General features: G+C 41.1%; 3 protein-coding genes across 7 annotated transcripts; all 3 read right to left on the reverse strand.

The window, feature by feature from the left end:
• Positions 1 to 714: 714 nt before the first annotated feature.
• Positions 715 to 10,482, reverse strand: LOC308387426 (zinc finger Y-chromosomal protein 1). 5 transcript variants are annotated; one of them, XM_080867456.1, is made up of 8 exons: positions 10,153 to 10,482; positions 7,746 to 7,842; positions 7,171 to 7,488; positions 5,836 to 5,985; positions 5,573 to 5,701; positions 5,345 to 5,479; positions 5,059 to 5,202; positions 715 to 3,740 (listed from the first exon to the last, which is right to left on the reverse strand). In XM_080867456.1, exons 2-8 carry the CDS (start codon positions 7,810 to 7,812, stop codon positions 2,440 to 2,442), a joined length of 2,244 nt encoding a protein of 747 aa, XP_080723582.1. In that variant the 5' UTR covers positions 7,813 to 7,842; positions 10,153 to 10,482; the 3' UTR covers positions 715 to 2,439. The 5 variants fall into 5 exon arrangements, with proteins under 5 accessions (XP_080723582.1, XP_080723581.1, XP_080723583.1 ...); XM_080867455.1 differs by having other exon boundaries at positions 10,209 to 10,481; XM_080867457.1 differs by lacking the exon at positions 10,153 to 10,482 and adding an exon at positions 8,757 to 10,123.
• An 860-nt stretch (positions 10,483 to 11,342) lies between these two features.
• On the reverse strand, positions 11,343 to 12,833 carry LOC308387002 (diamine acetyltransferase 1-like). Its single transcript, XM_080866877.1, has 6 exons — positions 12,611 to 12,833; positions 12,468 to 12,519; positions 12,287 to 12,367; positions 12,080 to 12,181; positions 11,896 to 11,936; positions 11,343 to 11,795 (listed from the first exon to the last, which is right to left on the reverse strand). The coding sequence occupies exons 1-6, from the start codon at positions 12,674 to 12,676 to the stop codon at positions 11,628 to 11,630; spliced, it is 510 nt and encodes a 169-aa protein (XP_080723003.1). The 5' UTR covers positions 12,677 to 12,833; the 3' UTR covers positions 11,343 to 11,627.
• A 1,151-nt stretch (positions 12,834 to 13,984) lies between these two features.
• Positions 13,985 to 18,315, reverse strand: prdx4 (peroxiredoxin 4). Its single transcript, XM_080867814.1, has 7 exons — positions 18,027 to 18,315; positions 17,092 to 17,209; positions 16,870 to 16,986; positions 16,575 to 16,697; positions 16,058 to 16,188; positions 15,871 to 15,905; positions 13,985 to 14,108 (listed from the first exon to the last, which is right to left on the reverse strand). The coding sequence occupies exons 1-7, from the start codon at positions 18,232 to 18,234 to the stop codon at positions 14,058 to 14,060; spliced, it is 783 nt and encodes a 260-aa protein (XP_080723940.1). The 5' UTR covers positions 18,235 to 18,315; the 3' UTR covers positions 13,985 to 14,057.
• Positions 18,316 to 22,064: the final 3,749 nt, after the last annotated feature.

Genomic DNA, 22,064 nt, shown 5'->3' on the forward strand with positions numbered 1-22,064 from the left:
AATAAAATTGATTCATGTTTGTGGCTGTAATGTGACAAAATCTGGAAAAGTTCAAGGGGGCCGAATACTTTTGCAAGCCACTGTAAATATTTAAAAGGAGATGCGTAATAACTAATAAGACGACTACTGTTTAAACGATGTCTTTGAAGCCCTTATGGTACATGTTACACAACTTTCCTTCATCCCAACAAGACTGAGGTGCCCACATAGTTGACACATACAACTGATTATGAATGCACTATTTAACCATTCCTATTTTTACATCATCTACTTGGCTTTATTATTGAAAGTCTGTGGACACTCTGACTTGTGCATAGCTGATGTGAAGTATGATGACCACTACCTGACTTACACCATCAACAACAGGGCAGCCAAAGCTTTGTTGTTAACAGATTGCATGAAAAGGCAAAATGTCTCATTCTACACTTGTGTTCGGTAAAGTTGTATTCACTGCAAGTTCAGGCAGTTCTACTTGGAGACTGGGTGAAAATATTATCATGCTTCCAAAACATTCAGATTTTATAAAAATAAATAAATAAATGATCCCCTTATTACTCCTTCCATTTGAGCATCACCTGGCCAAACCTGGGGCTATTCTAGGGCCTTTCACCTTGAGACAACTGTTGTTATCATTTGACTCCATATAAATAAAACTGAATTGAATCCAACTATTTGCTGGCAAACAAAAACTCCCAAACAGCTAAAATACTTTGCTTTATTATCTTTTTTAACAAATACGCTGAAGTACATCCACAACAACACAGTTGAGATCTCCTTTTTAATCAAGTGTTTACATCTACACGCTTTGTACAGATCTGTATACAAAACAATAATTTACGTCCCATAGAAGTCTAGTTACACTTAACTATACAACAACTTGTAAATGAAATAAATATAAAACAGATAATCACAGGTGATAACAAAAAAATGAAAAAAAAAAAAAAAAAATGTAAAAAGCCAAAAGTACATGTACACCACCAGCACCTGTCTTCTGAAGTTGCATCTAAAAAGATATACATGTTTCCCTTTCTACAGGCAAAAGTACATCTGTGTAGGAGAAATCAGAGTTCAGTCCTTAGTTTTATAACAGCAGCACCAGATATACTATTCAACTCTCATTTAGACCAGACACTTATATTAGGACACTGATCTGGCATATTTTTTATAACCCAGTCTAACATTGGTAGCATACTGATACTTGCAGATTACCCTTTTTTAGTGATTTAAAAGATATGTCAATCGTTACAAAAAAAAATTTTTTATGAACAGTTCATCAGTTTTCAAAAGAAATTGAGGAGGAAACATTTTCCTCTCTTCACATATTTAAAAAAAAAAAAAAAAAAAAAAGAAAGAAAAGAAAAAGTCATGTCAAATTAAAAGGATTTCACTTCCGAGAAAGCATTAATGCGTTAATTTAAAAAAAATAAAAAAATAAAAAATAAAAATAATACTGTTAGTGAGGGTGTCATCTCTACAGCTTTGGGCACTTGTTCTGAACAACGTACAGTACGCTTTTGGACTTGTAACAGAAATATTGGACATTTGATAACCAAGCATTGAGGGCAAGTGACAGCGTTCGGATTTGTGTGCACGTGTGAAACCTTATTCACCAACATGATGCATCCAGTTTCTCACTGTGTTTTTGTAGCAAATCAATGAGCATAAACCCCCTGCCGACGAAGCTTAGAGTGACTCCCCCTCTGCCTGTATTTGTGAGTTTAGTCAACGCACCAGGAAGCATTATGTTACAAAGTGGTCGGGTCAGAGCAAAGGAAGCACAACGGCTGCGCTGCTTTTTTTGTCCCTCAAGCTCCCTCTGTTTCTTTCTCTCTCTCCCACTCACACACGCGCGCACACACACACACACACACACACACACACACACACACACACACACACACACACACACACACACACACACACACACACGCGCGCTTTTTTACCAAGTGCTACTGGAAACAGGTTGTTAATCCAAACTGCTGTTAAATACATTTTAAGAAAATTATGCAAACATTTTTAAAATTACACATCTGTTTTTAAGACAAATAATTAGGACCATTCTGATTGAGAACTGATTGCTATTTGCAAAAGTTAAAAAAAAAAAAAAAAAAAAAAGTGTATCTACAAAGAGACATCTGCACAATCTGCCATGCACACTGTCACCACCAAGGGACATGCAGTTAAAAGTGCGAGTCTACAGAGGGGCTTGGTTTGCTAACTCTGACAGAGCATTAATGTTATCTACACGTGTATACATATCTGAACAAACAGTAGGCCGAGGATTTAAAAAGAGCAAAACAACAGAATGGACCGAGTGCAGCACACACACTCCGCACTACTTCAATGTGAATGGCGACGTGCCGAGGGCGCGGTGGTCGGGGTCTGACGGATGCTTCAACATTGTTCTTTGCTGTGGCACAGTATTTGGCTCAGTCAGAGTCACTCTGCCTGCACCACATCTTTGTGGTGACGCATGATATGCTGGTTCTTCTCCGAGGGTCGTCGGAAGCCCTTCGAACAGATCTCGCAGCGGTGCGGGTAGTCCTTTGTGTGAATGGAAATCACGTGGCGCTTGAAACCCGACGCGTCGCCGGTACTGTAGTCGCAGTACTGGCACTGGTAAATCCGCCTTTCTTTTTGTCCTTTGCCAATAACTACAGTCACGCTGCTGGCTAAGCTGGCCGCGCTAACTCTTGCCGGCGGACCAGAGCTGCTCGACCCGCTGGGCCCGGACTTTTTCGGCGTCACAGCAGGAGTGTGCGTTTCTGTCCTCTTGGTCTCACTCTTTTCAGGTGAGGCCTGTTGCTCCTTTGTGTGGACTGACAAGATGTGGCGACTGAGAACAAAGGGGTCTGCGATTTTAAAGTTGCAGTGCCGGCACTGATGGACTTTCTTAGTACGGTGGGATACCGAGTGCTTCTTCAGTTCAGACGGCCGGTGGAAGCCTTTCCCACAAACGGCGCATTTGTGGGGATAGTCCTTGGTATGAACAGATATGATGTGACGCTTCAGGTCACTGGAGTTGGAACTTTTGTGATCACAGTGGGCACAATGGTGGGTCTTATTCTCCTCGTGCGTTAATCCATGCTGCATTAACTCCTCCTCCTCTGCAAACGTCTGGAAACAGCGCTCACATTTGTATGGCATCTCTTTGCTATGCTTAGTCTTGATGTGCGTTTTGAGATTAGAGGAATCGGCTGACTTATAGTCGCAGTACAGGCAGGAGTAAGGCTTCTCGCCGGTGTGAGTGCGCATGTGTTTCTTTAACTCCGAAGGATGTCGAAAGCCTTTGCCACATTCCACACAGATGTGGGGGAAGCTTTTGCTGTGAACTGCCAATAAGTGTCGATTGAGCAGCCCTTGCTCGGCAGTTTCATAGTCACAAAACTTGCATTTATGCATCTTGGTGGGAGGTGGAGGTGGCTGGCTCTTGGGCTCCCGGTGGTGGTGCTGCAGTCTGTGAGAAAATAGTGCCGCCTGCTGGTGGAACTCCTTGCCACACATTTCACACTCGAAAGGGGCCTTGCTGCTCAGAGCATGCACCTCCATGTGATTGTGGAGGCTGGCTTTCTTGTTGGTGGTAAAATCACAGTCTGTGCATTGGTACTTTTTCCTGGTCAAAACATCCTGGTGGTGATTCTTGGTGTGGCGTTTCAAGAAGCCTCGTGATTTGAACTTCTTACCACAGAGCATGCAGGGGTAAACGGTGAGGGGCTGACCATATGGACCGATGATAATGGCTGGAGAGAAAGAGAAAAAATTAAAATTCAATTTGAGAAAAAATAAATAAATAAAAGGGAGAAGGAAATGACCACATCGCTGGTCATTTCCTTCATAAACAGAAGCTTTTTTTTTGTTTTTTTTTGAAGAACAGTGTTTATCTTCAGTATTTCAATACTGGTGAAATTATATATATAAATTAAATGTTTCGCTGTACAATATTGAATATGAACTGAACTGAAAATTAAAGCAACAAAAGTAGAACATGTACTGTGCAGCAGCACACAGTAATTGTGTGCTTTTAATCAAGCTTAGTGTACAAATAAAATCTGAATTCAATGTCAACCAGCTTTTACTGCTCAGAGACAATCGTATTTAAATAAAGAGGTGTCATCAAAACAGCCCATCGGTACAATAAACCGGATAAACTAGTTAACTGCCGCTAGCAGGAAAGTCATAAACAATGAGCCCTTTTAAACTGTGCTAACCACTATAAAAAATAAAAATCATATTATGTATTATATTGAGTGCTAATGCCAAATACAAACAGGCATGATTTTAGAATAAATAAATAATGCAGTTATTTTTTTATACAAATTGCATATTTTCTCAGTTTTTCTCATAATTGCCTTTTAGGATGTAATGTGTTACAACTGCCAGGAGTGGGCGGTAATGCACAATGAAGCTGCTCGTCAACAACTATTAAACAAGATCAGAAGAAGTTGTTGCTTCTAACACAGCGGTCTCCAACCTTTTTTGCGCCACGGACCGGCCTTTAAGGTGTCGCGGATAAATACAACAAAATAAAACTAGTACCAGTACCGAAAAAAAGAAGATTTATTCATAACACACGTGAAAAGACCCAGGAAAACCGAGTAAACGATAACAAAATGACGCTGAAAACCGATAAAAACCCTGAAAACTATACATTTCACACCTGAGCCTCAACTCTCGCGGCCCAGTACCAAACGACTCACGGACCGTTACCGGTCCGAGGCCCGGGGGTTGGGGACCGCTGTTCTAACACACTGAACTGGTTTGGATGGTGCTGTACAAACTGTAGAAATATGCACAGCCAACAATGTGAAAATGACAACTACGCTTAGTTATACCACACTCTTAATTTACTTAAGAAAAAAAAAAAAAAAGAAAAAAAAAAAAAGGGCACTGGTGTAAAAAAAAACCTCACTATTATAATATATCTCAAAATTAATTGTTACTGATAGAGCCGCTGCTTTCATCATCTCTTCTGCTATTCAGTCCTAAAAAGACTAGACAAATCCTCATTTTTATCCAAACAAGCCTGAGAAGTCTGTGTCTGATTTGTGCCGTTCTCACCTGTCTGGACTTGTCGAGGCTCTGACCGCCTCTTGGTCTTGTTGCGCTGTCTGTTGATTTCGTCCACCCCGTCCGATTCGTCGATATGCAGCAGCGCGCTGGCTGCACCGTTCCGGTTCTCACAACTCTCACTATCTTCTGCACCTGTGAGAAAAACGGCACGTCTTTGGCATATAAACAAACAAAACCGGTGCGTGTAAAGCTTAACCAGGACACCAAGAGACGTGGTTGATGCACAGGCTTCCAGTGTGGTTTTTAAAGCAATTTAATAGACAAGGGTGCTGACCATAAGCAGCTGCCCAGGCCACAGGCATGAAGTCCTTGCTTAGAGACACGCTGTCATACGAGCGGTCGTGAGTTACTGGCTCTTCGCCTCCTACCACCACCTCCATATAAACCTCATCAGTCACCTTGGACCCACCTGTAGATGAGCCCAACAGGTACAAAACCAAAAAAACTGGTGACGTTCAGTTTCATGACAGCTGTCCCCGCTCCTTGCATCCAGATGACTCACCGTGGTTTCCTTGATTGTGATGAGAATCCCCGACAGACATGTAAACCATCTTCTCTCTGAGCGTATGGCCCGAAGACTCTGTTAACGCTACGTTCTCTGTGTCCCCGTCACTGATGTCAACAGATTCTCCTGCACAATGAAACTTAAGTTCAGTTCTCTACTTTCTGAAAAATAGACCCAAATAGAAAGGCTTTCTGCAGGATTCAGCCAGTATTATTTATTATCATGATTCTTTTATTAACAGAAAGCTAACTGCCACTCACCCATGTCATCTTCCCCAGAATCAGCCTTGAAGATGTAGACCTTTATCACCTCTTGTCCATCCTCATCTTTCTCCACTTCCTGGTCCTCCACAGCTCCTTCCACTGTCACCTCTGTTCCATCCTCAGACACCATTTTACCAGCTTCATCCACTAGCAAAGGGACACACATCAGACTTGATTAAACAGAGTCACCAGCAGAGACTTTGTAGCAGTTTAATTATGACATACTGGAAATATTTACATGAAATGAGTGCAAATAAGGTACTCAATCGTTTAAGAAGCTTATCTAAATATTAAATCTAAAGATCAAAACTTATCATGATTTAGTATGATCGCTTATAAAAAACAAAAAAAACAACAGCAACAAAAAACCCTTCAATTCCACCTTTTCAAACTAACATCTTCATAGCATTTATGAAGAAAATCTCCGGGTACTCAGGGAAATTAGAGTAAATGAGTCCACCCCCCCCCCCCCAAAAAAAAAACCAAAAAACAAAAAAAACTGATCTTTTGTTTTGTTTCAAAGCAAACTACTACTATGCAAGAGAAAGAAGTTGTACAGTGTGTCTGTCCACAATTTTGTAATTTTAAATAAGCCTGGGAAAAACAAAAACACAAACTGACCACCTCAGCTCATTATGTGGCTATAAGTGTGATATTTTTTCCCCAGCAGGGGTGTGCACATGCAGTAGTTATGTAGCTGGATGTGCAAAGTAACTAAGGCAAACTAAGCCAAACACATAAGTGCTTCAACTTGTACAATATATAATAACAAGGAAAACTTGACACATTCAAAAACACATTGAAAATGAGAAAGATTTGCTTATTTACATTCAATTCAGTTTTATTTATAAGAAAAGCTGAACAATCATACGATCCCCTATGAGCAACCACTGAGTGACAGTGGGAGGGAAAAACTCCCTTTCAACAGGTAGAAACCTTTAACAGAACCAGGCTGAGGGAGGGGCAGCCATCTGCCACCACCATGGCAGTTGGGCTGCCACAGCACAATGAGCAAGCTACATATGGTTAAAACCATTGATTTAATTTCACAGGGGTACTATCACTGTGCTAATCTATAAACTGTGTTTACATTAGTTGTTGAGGTCTACGTTTCTGCAGGTGGGAAGGTGCATGTTAGCCTACACTGTAGATTTAAACCTTTCGTCCTGTCATTTACATGGATGTTTCCTTTTAAATACACCGCAAATGCATATAAATTTTCCATCTCTCCAAGCGACAGATATTATACAGATAATAATAATAATAATAATAATACAACAAACCAAAGACATGTATGCTAAGTGTAAATGCAGCACAGTCTAGTAAACTTACAGGATATCATTAGATAATCTCCACAGCCATCTTGGTCATCGTCCTCCTGCTGCTCTGGGTCCAGCCCATCTTCAGGGATGTCTCCCATGGCAACACCTTCCTCCTCACCGTCCAGAGCCATCACACAGGTTTCTACAGCAACATCTTCATCTTCATCGCAGTGCACGTACTCAGAAACCACATCCTCAACAGCATCCTGGATCACAAGCTCGTCTGGGGCGAACCTGTGAACTGCCATGCCTTCCCCTTCGCCTTCTGACACCAACACAGTCTCTTGAAGCTCCACAACAAACTCCTGCCCGCCGGCACCACCTTCATCTAGAAGAAGCAGGATTGCATGGTTAACCAGATAACAGTGAAGAGCAAGGGTTTATTGTGTGATAATGATTTAAATGGTCATACAGTCATAATATGACTTTGCTCTGGATGGTCATGTCATCTCCTTCCAAACAACACTTTCACTCAAATATTTAAAGTTATCTGGCTATCCACAAAAAAGAAAGAAATCCTGCTAGTACTATTGTACTTCTCATACCAGCAAGACGTACTCTGTAAGTATAAGCATTGCTAATTACCCGATCCGTGCAATATTATTTTAGGCTCTTCAGAATGTATTGCAAGCCTGGTGACATCCTCATCCATTGTCCTCGCACTGCATTTGTTACTGGACAGCTGAAACCAAATGATAGACAGCTTAGTATCAAGTAAGCACAGGCAGAAAATAGGTTACTTATATATTGTAATGCTGTTACACACCATTGCCCTTCTTATACAATATTTTACAGGTGTACGGTTATGCTTTTCTGTATGACACTCAGAGCAGCCACTCCAGGTTACTCAGGACACACACACACACACACACACACACACACACACACACACACACACACACACACACACACACACACACACACACACACACACACGATATGTGATGAAAGCACTGCTGCTTTGACAGCCTCAAGCCACTGGAACTAAAAAAAAAAAAAGATTTAAAAAAAAAAAAAAAATCATATGTTTATGTCCCAAATCTGCTTTAAATCCATTTCAATTTGTCAGAGTTACCACACGAGCTGCTAATGCAAACGTGGCCAACATCGCCAAATGTTAGCCCAACAATGCTGGTGTCATTTCTTTTCCACACTACCCCATGAAGCCCCTAATGTGCCTGGCATCCAGCGTGTTTTCAAAAAAAAAGACTTAGTATAACTTGTTGAATCACTGTAACGTGAATCACATGATACAGACCAGTGGCCTGGCATTGTACAAGTACTGTAGCTTGAGCAGTTCCTTAACAAAGTGGTTCTCAAACTTTTTATGATATGCTCCACTTCAGAAGCCCTCAACAGAGAAGCATAAAGTATATTAAATCAACTTTTAAAAGTCATCTTTTTTCCCCCCACTTTGGTTGAGTCCATGCTTTTCTACAGTCACCCACACTCCTCCATCACTGGCCTTTGCTGCACAATTCCCTGCTACCACCATAACAGTTAATGCCTATCCTTTCAAGATTCACTTTACAGCAAACGGGGCATGTATGGACATCTGTGGGCTTGATACTGTAAACATGGTGTACACTCACTAACCTCAGTTCTCGTTTTGTCCCATAGAAAGTGTGCTCTTCTCTGCCCTGGAGCATTAAAAGCCGTCAAGCATCCAAATCAGGCTTCAAAGACTTGATTGTTACCTCACAGTACTCTATAAACCAACTTTTGAATCGAACTTTATCAAGAACAACCCTGGTTAAAATCGCGCTGTAGCCTTGCCTTGGCTCACGCAGTGTTTCTTTATGAAGATCCAAATTATTTGACCTTTAATTCTCACACACACACACACACATAAACCCCACGACTTCAGCTTTGTGGTTTTAACCTATTTTTAAAAGGGACACCACAAAATTAAAAAATAATAATAAATAAAATGTGCTTTACACTGTTAGCTCGTGTATGCGATAACGGACAGAAACTAAAATGACCAGTGCCATTATTGTCATGCCCGCATCACTACAGTTAACAGAATCAAAGACACGTTTCGCCTCCCCACCCAAAAAATGGAGGTAAAGTTGAGCTAATGTAGGACAAGAAAAACAACACAGATATCTCTCTGAAACTAACACAAGGGAACACTGAGGTGTAAACAGAAAACGATGCAACCGGGTTGCCATTTAATTTCCACTGAATGTACCATCCCCCCACCTCCAGGTGGAAAAATATGACAACGGTGTGAGGAAGATGTGCGGCACAACCCCGCATCACTTGTGCTCAAAAGACACCGACATCACATAAAAAAATAATTAATTTTAAAAACTCGGGCGATCGGACACACTACGAGAAATCTATAGCACAACACAAATCCCGATGAGGTGATTCACGGCAATGTCTTCAATTGACCACTGGAGGAAGATTAGCACTGATTACACATGCAAAGCCCGACTGTCACGGTGCAAACAGACGTTTAGAAAAGGCTGATTGCACGCACACATACAGATGCGAAAAGATAAAGATGCAAAGAAACGAGGCTTTCGTTAAGTGCACACTTATGTCGCTCTGTACCGGCCAGCTAGCGAGAGGAGGGCTGAACCCACACACACACATACCTTTTCTACAACCAATTTCCATCACACAAGCGTCCGCCATTTTGTTAGCTTAACTGCTGGACGAATGCTAATTTTAACGTTTATTAAACTACTCCTCGGCGACGACAAGGTGTCAGACGAAACTGAGGCTGAATGGTGCGTTGCATATCAGCCGTCAGCTATCGATAACAAATGCCGATGGTCAACTACGACAGACGAATATACAATCCCTTTTTTCCGGGTGGCTCGCTAGCTAACGGGATAGGCCTGATTTGCCAATTACGGCCTCTATTGAGGCCCCGGCCCAGAAAAGAAAAGGCCCAACCCTTTGCGGCCTCTCAGAAAAAATAAAGAAATAAATTAAAATACAACATGCATGTAAAAAACAAAAGGCCACGGGCACGTACAAATGCAAACACAGCTCTGAAATCGGACGCCTTTGGCACAAAAACGAGCCGCGTACCAGATTCGTGCTGCAGGGATGCCTCTGTCCGCTCCTCGGCTTCCCAGGCCGCCTGGTTCCCCCAGACTCGGGCAGGATTCAGTCGGGAATTTTGTGTTATTTGGGCGGGCCGGAGAGGAGAAGAGAAGGAGGGGTTAGGGGTTGATTCAGGAGCACCGCTGAAAGCAAAGCAGGACGTCTCGAGCCAGATCTTGTCATGCTACAGCCCCCCGCTCCTCCAGCTCCGAGGCCGCCGTCAGCACGACACGTCACAGCCCGAGAGCAGCAGGAAAATGCGGAAGGGTTGTGGTGGAAATCAGCCCGACAGGCACCAAACAGGCCATAATCTAAAGAACAACGCGGGTCGTGTGAAAGCGTGCGCTGCAGCGGTAACTCTAATTAGTTTATGCTCCATGGCTCGGTGTATCAGCAAATAATTTGACTGAGGACTACGTCAGTTCGCGCCAAACAACAGAGTGCATCACAATAAAAGGACAATTAAACTATGACCTCAAGATAGAGAGCATTGCTTCAACATTTAAACAAACCGACGACTGCCCTATTTTATGAATGAACCTATCACTTCTGCAGTTTTGTTAAGCCTACAAGTACAGCTGTTTTTCCCCACATCTGCAGCACAACTGTACCTGGGTAGTTTATGTTCTCCCAAATAGTGTGTTAACTGCGCTTCTTTTGAACTCCATTAAAAGTGATCTAAAAAGAAAATAAAACTAAAGTGCAGTTAAAAATTTCCAGAAATTAGACAGAAAATATCTGAAATGCATCCATCAGTTTTAAATATGTTGCCGTTTATCTACTGATAGGGTTTTTATTGCAGTTAATCAGTAATAGTAACAGCTTCTCCATACTTATCTTTATGCATACACACTTCTACACTTTCACTTTTGTTAAAATTACTCAGTATGTAAGAGGGCCTTTTGTTTTCTCTTATATTGTGACATTTCAGCATTTAATGAGTAAAATGATCCCAGAAACTCTTAATGCCGTATTATAATTCTAAGGTCTGATTGAATTACAATGTGCATATGATTTTAAAAAAGCACTATAATATTAGTCAGCTTGGGAAAGGCAACATAGCAAAGAGGCACAGGATGATATGTAGGTTGTGATGGAAAATCCCAAACACACAAAATCTATATTTATTAATGTATTTATTAGCATGCTTGTTCAAGTCTCACAAACTTTCCAGCTGTGGTAGATTATTACCATGTAATTATCACGTTTCAGTGTTCATTCATCAAACTTCTGAGATCAGTGTAAATTTAGCAATGACCTCAAAAGTCCCAGACATGGTTTGTGATCAGAAGGGAACAGCTGATTGATAAATGCATTTATTGAGGCTGCTCCAAGTCACTGATCACATAGAGCAAAGTTCACTGCTATCACCAGACATCAGTACAAGTTTAAGAGTGGCAAACTCTATTTGGCAGACATTTTCAGCAGATTTTTCTTTTCAATGGCAAAAAGACGCCACCCCTCCTCAGAGGACAGATCCGCTGCACCTCTTCTCTTGTAGAACTCAATAGACTTGGTGTTGTTTTCTGCTACTATAAAATGCATGGCGCTACAGCGGGTCTTCACTGCCGTCTAGGAAAAAGGAGAAAAGAAAAGTGCACGCGTGAATGCAGCTGAAATAAAGGTGACTCTGTCACCAGAAAAATGTTGAAGTGTGCAATGTTAAAAGTACCTCGCTCAGCACCTTCAGGACTTTTGAACCGATGCCAAGACCTGGTGAAAGATTACGTGTTCATGGAGCAATTAAGAAAGTTCTTTGGCAATGAGTACAAATTGTCCCGCAAAGTAGGAAAGAAGTCTCTCCTCTGTTAGTCATTAACCTTTAGCACTGCAATAAAACTTTTCATCAAACATACCACGAAACTCCTGCATGATGAAGAAATCTTCCAGGTACAGAAGCTTTCCAATCCATGGGTCATATGTAAAGTAGTACATAGCAAACCCAACCACAGTGTACCCTTGAAGAAAACACAGAGCAGGGGATTAAATAGTGGATCAGACCCGTGAACAACATTAATAGTTCCTGAGAAATATGAGAATACTTTTAAGAGGCGCATTTTTACCTTCTGAGCTCTTCTCGTTTGGGACTTCAGCAACCAAACAGTGGTAGAATGGATGATCCCCAAAGCCATCTTCAAGCAGATCTGAAAAAACCCCCAAAAAAACCCATAACATTATTAAATCTTTAAGCTTTCTCAAACTCCAGATCAATGCAAACTTCATTGTGAAGCTAAATCACAGCACCTTTTTCTGTCAGCATCACCTTCTCCTCCATCTCTTCAAATTTAGCAAGCTCCTAAAAGGCAAGGTCATTTAGTCATATTTCTGTTAGTTAAGCATACTCCCAGTTAAAGGCTTGAAGTATTATCAGTTCACATATGGTTTACCTTTATGAGTCGCAGGATATCTGAGACATCCTTTGGTTCAGCTGTCCGTAATATAAAACTGGCCATTTTCTCTTTTTACCCCTTTTCCCTTTGCTCACTAATCCTCTGAATGTAAACAAAAGCAAAATTTGTTTCTTCATCCGCTCCTCAGGAGTCTACCCCCCGACAATGAAATGGGGAAACCAACATACACAGAACTGCATTGGCTGCGTTGCAGAGTGGCAGAGCAGCTTCAGACGCTTCTCTTTTAAACATCCCAGAAAGAAAGGTGACCCATATATGGGCAAACAGCTCATTACATCCTGTTTCTTTTCCTTTTCTGCTCGTCCCTTATCTTTGTGTTGACTGGACGACATTTGAATGTTGTTTAAAAGGTTAATATTAACCAGACCTAAGAAGAAAAAAAAGCCAAGCACATCTGTTATGCTGAGTAAAGAATAACCCACTTTTGAAAATGAGTGTAAAATATTTTACATACAAAATCAACCCATAACATTGAGCCGGTTGTTCTTCCCTTGCTAAAACTTACTGCTTCTTTGCATTCAGATGCTGTTATTTGCATTGTGGGAAAAGAAAAACAGTTCATATAACAGGTTATATAACCTGCTTTTAACAGCTTAAAAAAAAGAGGGGTGTGGTTGAGGATGAACATTATCTATAGGTGATCAAGTTAGTAACCAGCAGCTGATAAACAAACTTCAGTTACCTTATTGTATGAAACATTTGAGTTTGTTTTACTCATTCGAGAGCAAATTTTACCCTTGAAATCACAGTGGCACTGATACTTTTGCATGCATTTGTTTCTCTTGCAAAGCCAAGCAAGCAGGGCCCTGCTGCAATAGTTCTTAAAAGCATTTTAAAAACAAGTGCATCTACAAAAAGACTGAATTTGAACTCAGGACTTTCTTGCTTTGAGGCAACAGTGTAGCCAACAGGCCATCATGCTGCCCAAAGGTCACAGTGAAGTTTGCATATTGCAGCTATAAACTAGAATGATTAAATGCATTTTCAGCGTGCTAAGTAAATGCTGAAGGCATTACCTGCATTATTCACTGCACATGCTGGACAGCCTGGGGCTGTTTTTTTACAGCAAAATGTTTGTTCATCACATATTTACATTGTATCAAATTCAAAGCACAGACAGCAGAGAGGAAACGAGTAGTTTCATTTCTGTATCTCCAGAATCTGGGAGTCACTGGATATATAGTCACTGCAGAACATTTTGGATCAGCTGAAGGCTTTTCAGGGAGTTTTTAAGGACATCCTGATAGTAACGAATTACAATAGTCCAGCCTAGAAGTAATAAATGCATGAACTAGTTTTTCAACATCACTTTCAACACCGTCATGGTTTAAGAGACCAGACACACAGCAGTTTAGGAAAACACATTTTATTGGAAATTTGTAAGTGTAAGTGTTGGATTTCAGAGACTGGGAAAACAAATACATCAATTCAGTTTATCGAAATACTTCAGCTTGCCTGAAGGATCAGGAATGATCTGTGGAAAAGAAATCATTAAATTAGTGTGCAGCACATTTCATGTAAGAAGACCTATATGACACATAATGTAGATTTCTGATAATAAACTAGTCATAGTGCAATTCCCACTTAACAATGGAAGAAATTAGCGAAAGGTGAATTCTTATCTTTGCAGTGTAATTGCTGGGTAATAATTTAAGGTAAACCATCGAGGCCAAACTGAACTGTTTTAACTAAACAAATAAATAATAAAACCTCTTTTGAAGGAATAACAACAACAACAAAAAAAAAAAGTGGTGGGTCTGATTTGCAAAAACAATGACAATGTATCTCATAGTATACCTAATAGGGCTGCCACAAACGATTATTTTGATAGTCGACTAGTCACCGATTATTTTTGCGATTAGTCGACTAATCAGATCCATTGGACGTAAAACGTACAGCTTATTGCACCAGCAGCATCTGCTCTTATATAACTAGCATTAGCTTACAGCTTTAAGTGTTTAAGGTATGTGCTAACTAAAAATAAAGAAAAGATGATGGTTTATTAAATTTTAATGAAATTTGCAGATTGTTTCGGTGAAGTTTAATAAACTCCTTGCTATCTAAAATATAACAGGACACCGGAGTAAATTCTGGAGCATCTCACACTTCTGATAATCAGCTGTCTGCTTGACGTTTATTCAGCTGCGTAAAAACTATAACTTTAATCTCAGCCAAACCGATTTACTCAGGAACAAATAAAATACTAAAAAAGCCAAACAATAACATTTTTAAGTTATCTAAGTGACTCATATATCATGTTTAACCTGAGTAGCGAAAGACGGCGGTGGGTTTGAAAACGATTTGCCGGGAGTCCGGTGTTCTCACGGCTCTAGTTAGCCTTGCCCCCGCCTAGCTATCGAGCTAGTGGGTAACAGACGTCTCCGAAAACGTCGGAGCGCTTTTGAAAATATGCGGTGTCTTGATAAACTGAGCCGATATTTGAGGTTTACACAGCTACATTCTCGCCTAAAAATATGTTAAACGTGTATTTTGTGACCCAGAAAGAATAGTAAGAGTAACATTAAAACTAACTAGCTGCCGCCATTGTTGGAAACTGAGCAGGGCCGCGCTATGAATTCTGGGACACAGCTTCTTCTTCGGGGTTTAACGGCAGCTGGCATCCTTGTACATGCAGTGCTGCCATCTTCTGTTTCAGTCCGTTATTACACTCTTAAATCCTGCTACTCATTCCTGCGTCTTTTGGGATCTTACAAAGCTTCAAACGACGCGTCGACTATTAAATCAGTCGTCGACGATTTTGATAGTCGACGTAATCGTGACTAGTCGACTAATCGTGGCAGCCCTAATACCTAATTGTCAATAATAAGGTCTATGTTACTCTAAATGGGACCATAATTTACTAAATCAAATCATGATGCATTGAGAAGACTTGAAACTATAGACTGAGATCGTTGTTCACGTGAGCAGCAGGATCATTTTCTAATCCTGTTACACAGTCAGATGCTTTTTTGCAACTAGTGCTGCCCCCTGCTGGCCGCTAAACAGAAACAATGCAATTTTAAAGCACTTCCATCATGCTTTCACTTTTCAGACTCAGAAACTACATCCATCTTTGTATACAGTCTTCTTTATGGCAATCAGCCTGAGACAGCTCATCAGTTTTTACAAATACATTGCTGCCTGTCTGATTTTTTTTTTTTTTTTTAAATATGCTGGAAGACAATAGCAGTTAGTGCCTAAGGATCCATATTAGTCACTGGCCCAGTGATACTTACTGTGTCACTGCCTGGTTTCCATCCTGCTGGACACACTGTGAAAACAATAACACAGAACTAGTCAGAATTTAAAGAAGAAACAGCTCAAAGACTCAGCTGACAGCCAGCTGTTTGGGACCATAATTTTCTGCATAAACGAAGGACAGTCAGACATTTCAGCTGCCAATAATAAAATCCATCGTTTTACCTTCTCCATGTTTGTCTGTGTACTGGAAGGCCTGGACCAACCGCAAAGTTTCATCCACAGATCTTCCCACTGGAAGATCGTTCATAGTGATCTGCCTCAGGATACCTTTGCCATCAATGATGAATAGACCCCTGAGGAAGACATGGATGAGTTAGAATAGAGCATGAGTGGCTGCTCAATGCTTCCTGTTAATGTTTCCATGGGGGTAAATTATCTAAATGTCAGCAGCAGGACTCTGCCTCATATATGCCATTTGTGGTTCTAGAACTATTTAAGCCTTCCTGCATAAGGTGAATAAGGCACGTTGTATAACGAACTTTGAGTGCTCAGGTAAAGTTGAAAAGCACTATATAAGACCCAGTCCATCTATCATTTACACACTGATCGCAACCATTAGTTTTACAACTGCAAATAAAACCTTTAACTTACAGCAAGGAGCCATAACAATGCTACATAATAAGCAATATTTCTTTAAGCTGCTTAAGCTATAAAACTTTGATGATGGCTATAACTTCACCTCAGTGTGTGTCCTTGGTCCTCCAGGTAGACACCATAGTCTTTTGAAATCTGGTGAGTGAGGTCAGACAGCAGAGGGATTTTCATTTGTCCAAGTCCACCCTGCTTCCTGGGAGTATTGATCCTGTAAAAAACAGAAAGCAAAAAACATCAGTCTTCATTATCATAAAATGAATAAAAGTCTATCAAAAGTACATACAAAAGGTTAAAGTAGTAGAGCAAAATAATACAACATCATCTGTTTTTATTAGGGTTGATCTTCAGCCATTAAATTGTGATGGAAACAGCAATCTCACCAGGCCAAGTGTGTGAACTGGGAATCTACTGAGCAAGCGACCACCTCCGTGTTGATGGCTTGAAACTCGTGCAGACGATCACTGAATGCAATGATCTCAGTCGGACAGACAAATGTGCTGCAGAAAAAACAAAACAAATGCTTTCACTTGAGAACAACGCTGTGCAGCAATCCCAGCAGAATGTGCAAAGTGATAATGTAACGTGCATTCGATGGTACTTACAAGTCCAGGGGATAGAAGAAAAAAACGAGGTATTTGCCTTTGTAGTCCGACAGCTTCAGCTCCTTGAATTCACCATTGATGACAGCTGTTCCTTCCCAGTGGGGTGCAGGCTTTGAAACTAAACCAGGATGAAAAACCAAGTTAAACGTTTGGACATAATATAACGTATTTCGTACTACAACTAGCAGTGCACTGTATTTAACCAGTGGAATAAGCCCCAAAAGGTTGATTCTGTTAATCTGGACGTTTTTAGTGTTTTCAGTGGGAGAAACGTTTAGTCACTTATCCAAGTGACTTCTTTAGTCTCAGCCGATAAAAGGTTTCCCCAACCTTTTAAAAAGTACATTTGCATCATGTCATAAATATGCAAATTGTGGAATAGGCGCAAAATTACGCACTTTGCCCGGTAAAGTCTACAAACTCATGTTTCCATATGGAAGAGGAAAAACCTGCAGTAATGACAATGACTCGGACATCTTCACAGTAAATCTCCCATACATAATCACATGAGTTTAGTGGTCCCCTTTTATTATTTTGAAAGTAGTGTTATTTATGTTATCAGGTCTGTATTAAAAAGTGTAGGTACTGCGCCACACACAGTCATGTGTCAGAGGGGCGGGGAGAGGTGCTCATGCCAAGATTTTCAGAGTATGACGTGTCCTACAAAAACCATGAGAGTTCAGGTTAGGCTTAAACTTTAAATAAAGATATCACCTGGGGATTTTAACAATAACTGCAAAATTAAACCATAACATGGGTGCTCTGTGCAGCACCAGCCTGCTACATCAACATGCACAAGCTGCTAGTCGTAGTTTGACAGGAAGGAGAAAGCAGCAAAAAAAAAAAATTAAAAAAAAATTAAATCAGTGCACACTTTAAATATGCAAATGCTAATCTAGCAGCACTCTCTGGATGAAAGCATGAGAGAAACTCACTCTTGGCTTTGCTGAGGTGGAGGGAATGGTCGGACACGGGCACACGGAAAGCCTCTCCGGGATAGACGTGTCCTCCCGCGTAACTTTGACACTGGGGGTTTTTCACCTGAGCGCTTTCCTCTGCAGACGTGACCGTGGCGAGGAGGAGCAGAGCGGTGCACAGAGCACAGAAAAGCTCCTTCATATCAGTGTGGAAAGCAGACTCCATTGTTACGTCCCTTTAACAGCACGTAGCCACTCAGCAGCAACGCGCCTCAGACCTACTGCAGGATTGGAGCAGTCTTCCTTGTTCTTCTTCTTCGCTCAGGTTTTTCCAGTAGCTGACATCCTTGTTTTCGCATTGCTGCCATCTTCTGGAATTAATTAGCCCATCAGGCGTACTGCGTGTATCACTGGCGTGCACACACAGTGCCAGTTTTCATCTAGAAAAAACGATAGTTCGAAATGTTTTGAATGGATTTTGATATATTTTTGTCGAGGTGTGGAGTGGGGTAATGTTAACAGTCCATTAAAGTTTGGCTTACATCCACCAATGTCTTCAAAATCAAGCTTTATTGGTCAAGAACTGATAAAGAGCCTTGTAACTTAGAGCGACCACATACAGATTTAAAATATGCCACATTTGACCTCTGACCTCTCCTTAAAGGTCATTAGATTGATCTGAAGGTCAAAGTAACAATAATGCCATTTATAGGATTGAAAGTGATGCTGCTTATTACTGTTTGTGTTGACAGCATACAGACATGTATGATGCATTTGAAACTTGACACTAAAACAATTTAGTTTCCAGATTACTTATAGTACTGCCTCTTGACATTGATGGCAGTGGGAGTGAAGCTGTATAAGCACCCCAGCAGCCTCAACTCCATCATCATTACAGCTGTGAAGATCATGATTATATTATAGGAGGACAAAGGACCCAAGGTGTCCATGAAAGCAGCCATGACACTGCAGAACCTTTGCACACAAAAAAGACAAACAAAAGCAATGACGAGCGTCCCGAGTACTGGGAGACAGCTATTCATTGCACCAGACAGGTAAAGAAAACTTTCATAGCGTTTATCTTACACATGTTTGAGGTCCCTGAGGTCACAAGAGCTTCTTTTCTCACGCAGCCTTGCTGAGCAGACAGCTGACAAATAGAATTACACAGAGAAGACTGAAAACTTTCATTGGTATCGATCACTTCTGGTTTAGTCGATACAAAATTTATCATAAAAAGCATAAAAACACTTTCGACGTCCAGTCCTCGGAAATTCAGCTTCGCTGTTTTCTACTTTATTTAGCCCAAATACACAGACTTCTTGAAGACTTTGGGCTTTGAAGGGCTTTGAAATGCGAAAGCCTCTAAATTCACATGTTGATCTGCATATGGAAAAATGTCGCCTTAAAAATCCATCAAGCTTTTCAAAAATCGACAGCACGCTGCAGTGCCTGTAGAAATACTCATGACTCCGAAATTAATGAAACTCCTCATTCGCCACTTTTATACAGACTGAATTATTGTTATGACAATTTTATCAATGAAAAAGAAAACCTACCGTGATTTTTGAGAAGTTACATCCTTTCTTTATTTTGATTCATAAACGGGGACTCGGTCGTTCACTAACACATGGCTTCAGACAAATATGTTGCTGTAAAGTTAAACAGGGAGCAGGTTTTTAAGCTGCTGACTTTTCTGGTGCAGTCAGCTGTCCAATGAGCCGCTGATAGTCACACTGTGGAGGAGCATGTTGTGAAGCCTGAACAAGATTCGTACTGGCATCAAGAGACATCAGGACCTTTAAATGTATGCAAAAAAAGCAATAATTTAAATAAATCAATACAAGTGTCTTACTGACTGGTGAAAGATTAAACAGTCAACAAATGTATCTAAAGGACAGAACAAGCTCTGGGCGTAAGAGCACAGCTTTATAGTTGAGTAAAGTTGAATGAAATCATTCAAGGAGGCTGATTACAATAATTCACATAGACATCTGCACATAGAATCAGAATCAGAATCAGAATACTTTATTGATCCCAGGGGGAAATTATTTTTCGTTACAGTGCTCCATTATAAACAAACATTAACAGAGACAGACAATACACTAACTAAGAATAGCACAATCTATACAGGCATATATGTACATAAAAGTCACTTATTAATAAATAGCGGAAAAAGAACTTGTGCAAGAAGGGTGTAGCTGTTGCAGTAAACAGTGTGTTAAGTGGATGTGTTGTACAGAGAGATGGCCACAGACAGGAATGATTTCCTGTGTCGTTCAGTGGTGATTTTCAGTACTCTCAGTCTTTCACTGAACGAGCTCCTGTGACTGACCAGCATGTCATGGAGTGGGTGGGAGGTATTATCCAACATTGTCTTTATCTTGGACAACATCCGCCTCTCCGACACCACCTTGAGGGAGTCCAGCTCCACCCCCACAACATTACTGGCCTTACGAATCAGTTTATCGAGTCTGTTGGCATCTGCGACCCTCAGCCTGCTCCCCCAGCATGCACTGGCCACAACAGACTCATGTTGAAGGACATCAGTTGCCTCAAAAAATAGAGACGACTCTGGCCCTTCCTGTAAAGTGCTGTGGTGTTTTTAGCCCAGTCCAGTTTATTGTCAATGTGTATACCGAGGTATTTATAGTCCTCCACAATGTCAGCATTGACCCACTGGATTGAAACAGGGGTTAAGTGTTTCCTGGTCTTCCTGAAGTCCACTATCAATTCCTTGGTCTTTGCCACGTTGAGCTGCAGATGATTCTGCTCACACCACGTGACAAAGGAGTCAACCACAGCCCGGTACATCTGAAGATGGCAGGTCTCTGTGCAGTGGCTGAAGTCTGTGGTGTAGAGGGTGAAGAGGAAGGGGGAGAGGACAGTCCCCTGTGGTGCTCCTATGTTGCTGATTACCTTGTCAGACACACACTGTGGGAGACGTACATATTGTGGTCTTCCTGTCAGGTAATCAACAATCCAGGACACCAGAGAAGCATCCACCTGCATCGCTAATACTTATCACCCAGGAGGGTCAGCCTGATGGTGTTGAAAGCACTGGAAAAGTCAAAAAACATGACCGTCACAGTGCTGGCTGGCTGGTCCAGATGGGTGTAGACACGACTGAGCAGGTAGATGATGGCGTCTCTGTTCCGAGACGAGGCTGATACCTACAGTTCTCCAACAGGATGCAGGTACTGGACCATGTTATCAGGAACCTTGAGCACATTACACTTAAAACATACAAAACACAGAACAGGCAGTGAGACAAGCTGCAATGGTATCATCTGGGTGGAAGAAGCGATCAGCGGGAGGAGAACGTGGATAAAAGCTCATTCATACATAGCCTCGCTTTGCTCTGAAGAGTCATTCATTTTAAATTATGATTCACTGAGAGTGATTAAGTTTACTGACCAGCAAAGATTCACACCACAGTTATACAAAGGGGAAATACAAGGAAGGTGACAGAAGATTGATATTGATCCTCTTTGATTGGGACTGACATCTTATATAATACGGAACTAACTAAGGACAAGTATTATGTGGGAACAAGGTATGACTTACCAGTCAAAACCAGTTAGTTTTAGAGTGATAAAGGGAGTGAAGTTTTGTACATTTATTTAACAGTAGCAGTAAAAAGTTACTCTGCAGATTCAGGTTTTACAGGTGTTCCTGTGATAAATTAATACAATCTCATGCACTGCTAGAGATTAAAGCCTTCTAAAGTTCAATTCATCTGCACCAACAGTATACTGTGTGAGGGAAATTACTGTTTACAGATTTATTCAGATGCCGCAGATATATTTTTAAAGTACATTTTCTGTTAATACAACTGCACTTTTTATTCAAATTCTAGATTCTTTCACACCACAGGTGTGAATGTGCGAGTGAATGTGAGCGCGAATGGTTGTCTGTCCCTGTGTGTTGGCCCTGCGACAGACTGACGACCTGTCCAGGGTGTACCCCGCCTCTCGCCCCATGACAGCTGGGATAGGCTCCAGCGCCCCCTGCGACCCTGAAAAGGATAAGCGGAAGCGAATGGATGGATGGATT

The sequence above is a fragment of the Rhamphochromis sp. 'chilingali' genome (assembly GCF_963969265.1).
Source record: "Rhamphochromis sp. 'chilingali' genome assembly, chromosome: 19".
Classification (NCBI taxonomy): Eukaryota; Metazoa; Chordata; class Actinopteri; order Cichliformes; family Cichlidae; genus Rhamphochromis; species Rhamphochromis sp. 'chilingali'.